Source organism: Octodon degus, unplaced genomic scaffold (assembly GCF_000260255.1).
Source record: "Octodon degus isolate 3935 unplaced genomic scaffold, OctDeg1.0 scaffold00107, whole genome shotgun sequence".
Classification (NCBI taxonomy): domain Eukaryota; kingdom Metazoa; phylum Chordata; class Mammalia; order Rodentia; family Octodontidae; genus Octodon; species Octodon degus.
In genome coordinates this window covers 6,659,606-6,669,877 of record NW_004524683.1, presented here as the reverse complement: position 1 = coordinate 6,669,877, position 10,272 = coordinate 6,659,606, and the positions used below count along the sequence as shown (strand labels likewise).

The 10,272-nt window shown below is 39.7% G+C and overlaps 1 protein-coding gene across 1 annotated transcript in view; it reads right to left on the bottom strand.

Annotated features, from left to right (window-relative positions):
* The window catches only part of Stil (STIL, centriolar assembly protein), a 69,443-nt gene that overhangs the window by 3,110 nt on the left and 56,061 nt on the right, over positions 1-10,272 (bottom strand). Inside the window, exons 12-14 of the mRNA XM_023724187.1 lie at positions 8,883-9,114; positions 2,540-2,744; positions 148-398 (exon numbers count right to left, since the gene is read on the bottom strand). Coding sequence (XP_023579955.1) covers positions 148-398; positions 2,540-2,744; positions 8,883-9,114 — 688 coding nt within the window. The remainder of the gene's footprint in view (positions 1-147; positions 399-2,539; positions 2,745-8,882; positions 9,115-10,272) is intronic.

The window sequence follows — 10,272 nt, the reverse complement described above, 5'->3', positions numbered from 1 at the left end:
ATATAAACTTACTCATCTTTTTTTTTTTTTTTTTTGCAGAACCAAGGATTGAACTCAGGCCCTTGCACTTGCCAGAGAAGCGCTTCTTCTACTGAGCCAACTCCCCGGCCTCTTATTCATCTTTTAAAATAAATTTTAAAAAGCTACCTGGCATGATCTACTTTATGTGCATTTTTCTTCACTTTAGTAGGAGAATCGATTTTTACTCCCAGGCTTCTTAGTTGCTTAAGCGTTGCGTTGAGAACACAGTCTTTCTCTACCAGTCCTGGGTTGTGTTTTTTTTTCTTTGTGTGGTAAACATTTTGGGTTCTGGTACATTCATGGCTGATAATTACTGCTTTGGTAGATGGTTGCTCAGTTTCTTTCAAAGAGTTACTTAATAGGTGGTTCACTTGACCCTGATGAAAAAAAAATATTTAAAAATCACCACTAATAGCTTTATTATCTTCTCAAATTCCACAAAATATCCAATACATCTCTAAGTATTTTAGACACAGACACACACATACACACACACACCCCTATCCTAATGATTTCATCAGACCCCACTGGAAACATCTTTTGTTCAGAACCTATTTATTTAAAAAGGAACACATCTAAAAATCATGATGAATCTTCCAAGGTTTCTCAAAGATTTCTGCCAAATTATTTATAAATAGAGGTTTTAATCATAGTTTCACTTCAAAATGGCAATATGTTTCAGAGTTATACATTAGCCCTGTATGTTACTTTTGGAATTAGTTTTTTTTCTTTTTCACTTTCTGAAAACAAGAATGACTTGACACCCAGTCTGCTTTCCTGACATCAGAGTGTGCAGGGCTGGCACCAGACTAGGACCTAGCAGGCAAATAACGTGTGGTAGCTGATGAATACACAGGACCTCATTGAAGCACGCTTAATTAGCGATCAACCAAATAGCAAAAACAGTGTTACAAGTTTATAATTTGGATGGAAATAAGGTCATTCCAACCTGTAAGTATTGTCCTAACCTAAATATCACAATATTAGGTTCTTCAATCAGAAGTGCTCCTATTTATTCTGTTCTCCCTTAGTTTTCAACTCCTACTTTTCAACTTATATAATTGTTACTGGTGTCCTTCTGTTACTATTTTCCCCATGTTCTTAAAGATATAAGATGTTCATACTCCTATTTATATTATCCACTTTAGTCCTCTTTCTTAGACTCAGTTTAATAACTAATTAACATCTGCTTACCTGAAATCAGTATTACTATAAACATTCCACTACTTTCCAGTGTTCAAATTATTATTATTTTTGTTAAGAATGTCTAACATTCCCTGAATTTTAATTTTTTTATATTAAATTAATGTATTCAGTACAGGGTCTCACCCTGCAGCTCGGAGGCAGGGTCAGCACAGCATACAGTGCCAGGGATCAAACCCAGTCCTGGGGCTTGTCAGGCCAGCGCTTAGACCACTGAACTATTTCCGCAGCCCCAATGTTCAAATTCTTCGGAATTCTTTGTGCCCACCCCCTGCACTAATTTTACTATGAATTTAGTATAAAATCAATAATTTAAAAAAAGGGATAGCCAGATAGCTCAGCGGACTAAGGCACCTGCTTAGGCAAAGCACAGCGACTGGAGTTCAATCCCCGGCATGCCGTGCTGGCCCTGCCCCCGAGGTGCACTGAGATGGCAATTGAGACTGGGTGTGGTGGCACACACTTGTAATCCCAGCACGTGGAAGCTGAAAACAGGAGAATCACTACGACTCCGATCTATGTAGTGAGATGCTGTAGACCCTGTCCTAAATTCATTAAAAAATAAATAAAATAATAATAATAATAATAATAATAATTCAGCCTGGTGAGATAGCCTGGTAAGTACATGATCCTGAGTTCAATACCAGGTATGGGGGGGGTGATATCAACCAATAATTCTATGTTAAAAACAGGCTAGTTTTTTTCTAAGTACCAGATGACTGGCATGATTGCAGTAAATTACTGAATTTGAGTTAAAATATATGAAAAGTTAAAAGAAATGACATACTGTTAACTAAGCAAAAATCTTTTTATTTCAAGTTCCCAAGCATTTTTTAAATTTTATTTACTTATTTATTTATTTATGTGTGTGTGTGTGTGTGTGTGTGTGTGTGGCCAGCTCAGCCCACCAGGGGGCGAGGCTGGCTGGCATTAGGTGCTGGGGGATTGAACCGCGGTCCCTGTGCTTTGCTAAGCTTGTTCTAAGTAGGTGCTTTAGACCACTGAGCCATCTCACCAGCCCCAGAGTGTGTTTTTTTGTTTGTTTGTTTTTTTGGCGGAACCAGGGATTGAACTCAGGCCCTTGCGCTTGCTAGGGAAGCGCTTATTCCACTGAGCCATCTCCCCGGCCTCCCAAGCATTTTTTTTTTTTTTTTTGGCAGAACCAGGGATTGAACTCAGGCCCTTGCGCTTGCCAGGGAAGCACTTATTCCACTAAGCCATCTCCCTGGCAAGCATTTTAAATCTAGGAAAACTTTAGTGCTTCTTATATTAAAAAAACACCACATAAAAAGTAAAATGCTCTATGTTTTCTTACCAGTAAATCTCGGTAAAGTTTCTGACTGTCTGGAGATTGATGAGGTAAGGATTGTATTACATGCTCAAGCTTTGGTTCGCCTGATGTTACAGTGTTGTTGCTGGCGCCCTCTGTTGGCTCAGGGTGTAAGTGCATGCTCACGCTATCTGTCAGCACAGCACTTGGAAAGAACACAGGCACGTCCTGTTTTCTATCATCTGAAGAGCTGCTTGAAGAGACGTACAAGGTAAATGGAGACTTATCAGGTACTTTTAAAATACACACCCACAAGCACATGCATGTATACTGTTTTGTTCAGTTCAGGTCTTGTTACCCAGGCTGTCCTCAAACTTTCCATCCTCTTGTATCAGCCTTCCTGCAGCAGGAGTTACACACCTGGTACCTTTATTATCTATTTAAAATGTAGTAATTTGGCAGAAAGAGATTCAGACTTGAGCAGCATTTGGTTTATATTTTCAGTTCTTAGCGATGTACATAACCATACCTTTCTTTTGAGGCACACTATAGTTCAGGCTGTCCGTGTACTCAAGATGATTCTTCCACCTTAGTCCCCTCCCCCTCTTAATGCTGGGGATGACAGGTGTGTGTTATACCATGACCAGCCAAGCAGACCATCTTGATAAGCTGCATGCTGGATCATAATACCCTTATATAATATATTTAATATAAATTTCTTTGAAGGCTGGAAAGCAATCTGCTGATTTCTCCTGGACTTGATACAGTGAAAATTTTTATAGTATCTAAAATAAAATATATTTGCTCATTTCAAGTTTTAAAGGAATAGTCCAGATCCTTGTCAAAGTTCACAAACTTCCATTTATAATCATTTTCTTATGACATGAGCATTTATTACTTTCAGAATTAAAATTTTTAATTAGGGAAAGTAGTATTTACTTTTTACATTTTATGTATTTGGTACAGCAAACTATCTACGCAGGAGGATCACCATAAATTTGAGGCCAGCATGAACAACAGAAAGACTCTATCTCAAAAAAATAAGTAAATGAAGAAATATAGAAATAAAAGAATAGTTAATGAAATAGAAAGATATACATAATATTGTTTTAAAACAGTTTCCAAAACTATCTGTAGTTTATACTAAAAATGGTACAGTTTTTCAGAGAAAACACAATCTATAGAAAAATAGATGGAGATCCTCTAAAATGTTAACAATGGTACAGGCTTGGTGGCACACACCTATAATGCCAGCACTTGGGAGGCTGAGGCAGGAAGAGTTCAACTATGAGTTCAAGACCAGCCTGAACTACCTAAAAAGACCCTGTCTCAAAAAAAAAAAAAAAAAAAAATACATTAGCAGTGGTTCTTCCTGGGTATTAAGTTGTCTGTGGATTCTAATTCTGAGGATTCTAATCCAGAATTCTCAGCCTTCTGGGTTATGGGTATACATCACTATGCCAAGTCACAACTTTCAAATTTAGAAGCAGAAGTTCAACCTTGAGAGACTCTATGGCCTTTAAAATATATTTTTATGGTTCTGTCACCCAAATATTTATAAGCACTTTATTTTTAAGGAGGTATATATCATTTATCAAGCTTTTCTTATTCCATCTTTAGCTAAATGATAATTAGGTATAAAGACACTGTTCTAATGGTTTTATGTACACTAAGTCATGAAATTCTCAAGTCTTACAAAATAGGTACTTTTTATTGTTTTACAGATGAGAAAACAGAATCTCCAAGAGATCATGAGCTATGTCCATGACCACACTGCCTTAACTCAAATCCTGGCAGTCTGACAGCAGAGCCCCTGCTCTTAATCACTCTGGTACACTGTGCGTTCAAGGATATGAAAGTACATGTTTTGGTGTTTAAGCTACACACAAAAAACAAAAGTTAAAAAGAACCAAAACATTAAAGCTTTTAAACCTCAAAAGAGTAAAAAAGTTTTAAGAACAATTTTAATATGTAAGGTATTGTTAGTATGTCTAAAACACAGCTTCTAAAAAAAAGAATCATTTTAAAAGAAAGTCTCCATAAATCTACATACCCATTACTCTCCACTGTGAAAAAGCAATCAATAATCACTTAAGTTACAAGACAAACTTATCTTTCCCAGATTGCTTCAGTGTCAGCAAGATTTATCCAGCAAGATCTCCAAGAGGGACTAGGAGCCCCGTGGCTAAGTGACAGCTACAAACACTTGGTAGTGGGAACCCAGCATGAATCAGAGCAGATGTTTGCGAGAAGCCTGAAGAAGCACCAAATTCACCACAGGCAACACCGGAGACAGTATTTAATCCAAACTGACATATTATCCTGAACAAAACACTATAAATTTACATCTTGTTAGGTGTTGGAATCAATAAAACTGATTGATTGCTGTGAAGATGAAATTAATTTTATTCTATCAGTTAACTCAAATCTGTTTCTGAAATTAAAAACCACCAAGCACTGGAGCTTTTATACGTTGTAACTTGAAAATACCCATAATTCTAGAAAGTACCGTGCAGATTATAAAATCAAGTCAAGGAGGATATATAAGGATAATCATGGCTCATTCTTCTTCGTCTTTGGTTTCTTTCTTTTTTCTCATTTGTTAACTTAGATTTATTGAGTACCTACTATATATGCCAGGCACCCATGGTAAATACGACTACTGCCTGCATAAAGCTTACATTTTAGTGAAGGATGAGAAAGAAGACATAAACTTGCAAGGCCAGGTAGTGGTAGGGAACTCAGGGATGGAACCGGGGGTAGAGGTAGAAAGGTGCATTTCAGTTACAGGTTTTTGGTTTTTTTCTTTTTCCCCTCCCCTAGTACTGGGGGGATTGAACTCAGAGCTCTAGTGCTGAGCTACATGTTCAGCCTATTTTTTTATTATTGAGATCAGGTCTCCCTGAGTTGCTAAAGTGCCTGAGATGGGCTCACATTTGCAATTCTCCTGGATCACCTTCCTACATAGATTGGACAGCAGTGTGCACCACGGAGCCCATCTCCAGTAAGGTGCACTTTTAGGTAGTGCAGCTGGAGCAGCTCATTCTAAATGCTGGTCTGAGGAGAGGTCCCTGAGAAGGGTGGCAGGGTGGGCAAAGGTTGGGATTTAGACATGGAGAATACGTGAACCAAGGCCCCCAGGAAAATGTTCAGGACAGACTGACAGAGCCCAGGGCAACAGGGACAGGGCTGGCAACAGCAAGAGGAGGTGAGTTTGTGCTGAGGGTGGGCAGTCAGGTTCTGCAGTAGTCACTGCAGCCGTTCCCAAGAACTTACAGAGCAGTCCCTGAACACAGGAGCTTGGCATCAAGTCCTTGACTCACACTTAGCCCCTGGTCTCGGTCTGCAGGACATCTGGTGAGGATCCCTGGAGAGCTGCCAGCACCCATGTGACAGGGGCCACTTGCTGGACACAGAGCACAGTTGTGCCACAGCTGGGGATCAGGGCTGGGCACAGCATCAGAATCCATGGACTTAGGACCTGTGGCATATGATGTCAGCATACCTCCCAGAAATCTTTGCTTGGCATTTCAGTCAAGCCTGGGTACCACAGCCCCCCAGTGGGGCGCGGTGACCATGGGGGCCGGGTGGTCTCTATGTGCCGCGTGTCAGGGCTGGAGACCCAAGCGCAGAGCTGTCCTACCCCGTCCGCTCCTGGCCGGCAGAGCAGCTGAGTGCACCCATCTTTATTTTCTATAATTATTCCAAATAAAATGTGGACCTTCCTTGAGATTTACCCTAAATTGTTGTTCTTGTCAACAAACATTTATCAAGAAATTAACAGGTGGGGGGCCAGGGAGATACCTCGGCAATCTAAACATCTGCCTGGCAAGTGCAAGGACCTGGGTTCAATCCCTGGCATCACATGCCGAGCTGGCAAAGTCTCTATAGTTTTTTCTTTTTTTTTTTTTTTTCGGAACCGGGGATTGAACTCAGACCCTTGCAAGTGCTTATTCTACTGAGCCATCTCCCCAGCCCCTCTATAGTTTTCTAAAGAGGCATATTTACTGTTTTAACCATTATGGTGGACAATATTTTCTTTCTTGTGGTACTGGTCACTGAATCCAGGGCCCCTACACTGAGCTACATCCCCAGCCCTCTTTTTATTCTTTCACACTCCCCCTACCCCCACCCGAGACAAGGTCTCACTATTAGTCCAGGCTGGCCTTGAACTAACTATGTATCCCAGGCTGGTCTCAAACTAGCAGTGACCCTCCTGTCTTAGACTACTGAGTTCTGGGAATTATAGCATGTGCCAACATGCCCAGCTTTCTATTTTATTTTGAAATAGGGTCTTGCTAAACTGACCAGGGTAGGCTTGAACTCACAATCCTGTTTCAAGCTCCCATGGTGCTGAATTACAGGTGTGTGCCACCATGTCCAGTTATAATCACAATTTCTTTTTTCTTTTCTGTATTTAGGACAGGACCTACAGGTTCTCACTACGTACATCTGACTCATAGTGATTCTCCTGTTTTCAGCCTCCAAAGTGCTGGGATTACAGGTGCACGCCACCATGCCCAGTCTCAGCTGCTGCCTCAGCAGGCCCCACAGGCGGGGTATCGAATCCTGGCCACTGCACTCTGCCTAAGAAGGCGTTTTGGTCTGCTAAGCTATCAGGTCAGCCCATAATCACAATGATTTAAAATGTCAAATATTATCACAAAGCTTGATTTAAAAAAGCAATCTATTGCCTGCTCCAATGCCATTTCATGGGTAAGTTCACCTCTTGTTACTGTTTAATATGGTATCTGAGGAGTTTAAAACTTAATTCTTTTATCTTCAACACATATCCTATGTCTGAACGTGCCCTGAGAGCCACCCAAGGTCCACGGTACCTTCCTCTTACTTTTTAGTCTACTAACTAGTCTCCCTACAGGCTCTCTTAGCTCTATAGAACTAGAAGGGGATTCAAACAGTGAACATCAGGGGCTATGGAGATAGTGCAGCAGAATAAGCATCTGCTTTAGCAAGTGCAAGGACTGAGGCTCAATCCCTGGTACTGTATACCATGTGCTGGCCCTGCCCCGGGTGCAGAGGCGCATGCCTGTAATCCCAGTGCTAGGGAGGCTGAGACAGGAGAATCACTATGAGTCTGAGCTGTGTAGTGTGACCCTGTACCAAATACATAAAATTAAAAAAAAAAAAAAAAGAACATCCGATCACATTACACCACTATCTAAAATCTTTTTCATCAACATGGATTAATCCAAAACGCCTTTCCAAATCCTAAGTCTTACTCGATTTGTCCCTGCCTCCTTCTCTGACTTCATTTCCTTCACTTTTCCTCTGAGTCACTATGTCCAGCAATACCAGCTTTTCTTCTTTCTGACACTGTCAAGCTCATGCAAACCTCAGGTCTTTTTTTTTTTTAATGTATTTAGGACAGGGTCTATAGGGTCTCACTACACAGATCAGACTCTCCTGTTTTCAGCCTCCCAATCACTAGGATTACAGGCATGTACCACCACACCCAGTCTCAATGTCATCTCAGCACCCTGGGGATCGAACCTCAGCCCCTGTGCTCTGCCTAAGCAGGTACTTTAGTCCACTGAGATATCTGGCTGGCCCTACACCTCAGGCCTTAAGCTTGCCATTCCCTACACCAACAACACTTCCTCAAGTGAGTAGCTGGCTGATGAGTGGCTCCTCAAGTGCCACAGAAATAGCTATCTTTACCATGCTACTTAATATTACACACCTCATTCCCAAGCTGTCATCCCAGCTACACTCCACTTCGTCACCCACCCGTTTGTTTTACTCAGAACAGTTGTCACTATATTTATTTTTGGTGCTTATGTGACTAAATTAGCAGCTTTGTCTAACCTATTGTGTAATCTCTAGGGTCTATTTCTGTGGTAGTAAATATTCAATACTATTTGTTGAACTGACATCCAAATTTGCTGAGGATCTGAATACAGAATATTGATTTTTTAATAGAAAAATGTATAAGGAAATACTTCAAGCACAAGAAAGAACTGTTTAAACATATCACCACAAGTTCAAGGCCAACTGAACTACATAGTGAGTTCCAGTCCAGCCCGAACTAGACTGAGATGTCCTGTGTCAAAAAAAAAAAAAAACCAAAAAAGAAAAAAAGATTTTTCAGTGGTTCAGTGGTTATTTAGCATGTGTAAGCTAGGTTCAAGCCCTATTACAACAATAAGGTCAAAAGAGATTTTAAATCTCTTCATCCCATAAAAAAATAATAAATACATAAAGCAATGGATTTGTGGATTAGTCTGATCTAATCACTTATATACTAAACATATAAACACCTAAACATTGTTTTAGGCTTCATAAATGTTATGATTTGTCAATTAGGAATGAAATAAGAAATGTAAAAAGGAAAACCATAGAATGAAATACTCAATCAGAGATATCTTACTTGGATTCAGAAAATGGCTGATTAAATTCTTCTTCCACAGCAACATTGCTATCTTCAAAACTGGGAATATCAACTGCTTTTAATGATGATGCACTATCTGGAGGACTTGTGACTTCATTACTGATATCAACAGAAAAATTCATGTCCTCACTGGAAATCTTGGTATCATCTTGTTTCAGCTGAGAATCAGGCTTTTGATCATCACAAGCTGGATTCCAAAACAAGCTAGCACCTAGAGGTTAAATGATTTACTTTAGTAGATACTAAAACAAATATTCAACTACAAAAATAATTTTAAAAAGCTTGTAAGATTAGCTGTATTATTGTAACACAATTGTCTATAGTATTTTCAGATTATATTTCTTCAAAAATGCTAGCAAGAGGTAGGTGAAAAGTTGAAGAGAGAAAATAGGAGCAAAAGAAAAAGAAAAGAAACATTTGGGATCCTGACTCTTCAAGGAATGGTTCTTTCTAAGTTTTTGAATTTGTGAGATGGGAAGGTATGTGGAAAGCTGCTGATCTGAAAGAAGAAAATATATAAAACAAATATGGTTCTGATTCTTAAATATAGTATTAAAGAAACTGTATTAGAGATGCAGATACTTAAAAATCAAAAGCTCCCCAAACTTACTAGACCATTTGCATAGAAGTTCCAAGCATTTTGCATGTATTATTTATTTTGTTGTTGTTGACTCATTTTATTTTGAACTAGGCTCATCATTTCTATTGGCAGTTTAAACTGCAATGGTTTAAAGAAATAGTTAAAACCAGTCAGTAAATCTAAGTCAAAATGGTTTTTACTTTGAGGCTCTACCCTGGTGATTTTGTGAAAATAAAAAGCAAGATTTAACTTTATATTCCCTATTTTTAAAGACAACTTTTAGGGCTGGCCAGATAGCCCAGCGGACTAAAGCACCTGCTTAGGCAGAGCACAGCGGCTGGGGTTTGATCCCTGGTGTGCCATGCCGGTCCTGCCTCCAGAGCACACTGAGAGGGCGATAGAGACTGGGTGTGGTGGCGCATGCCTGTGATCCCAGCACTTGGGAGGCTGAAAACAGGAGAATCACTACTAGTCGATCTACGTAGTGAGATCCTGTAGACCCTGTACTTAAAAAAAGGAGAATTTTTAAAAAGTTATACTGATCCTGCCAACTCTTTCTGACTACATATCAATATATAACTTTAAGGATTGAAGTACATGTATAATATGTGTACTTCTAAAAGCCATAATCCCAGCACCTGGGAGGCTAAGGTAGGAGGATCACTGTGAATTCCAGGCCAGTCTGGGCTACAAAGTGAGCTGAAGTCAGCCTGAGTTGCACAGAAAAAACTTGCCTCAAAAAGACCAAAAAATAAAATAAAAAAGCCACTTAGGCCTGATGACTATTAA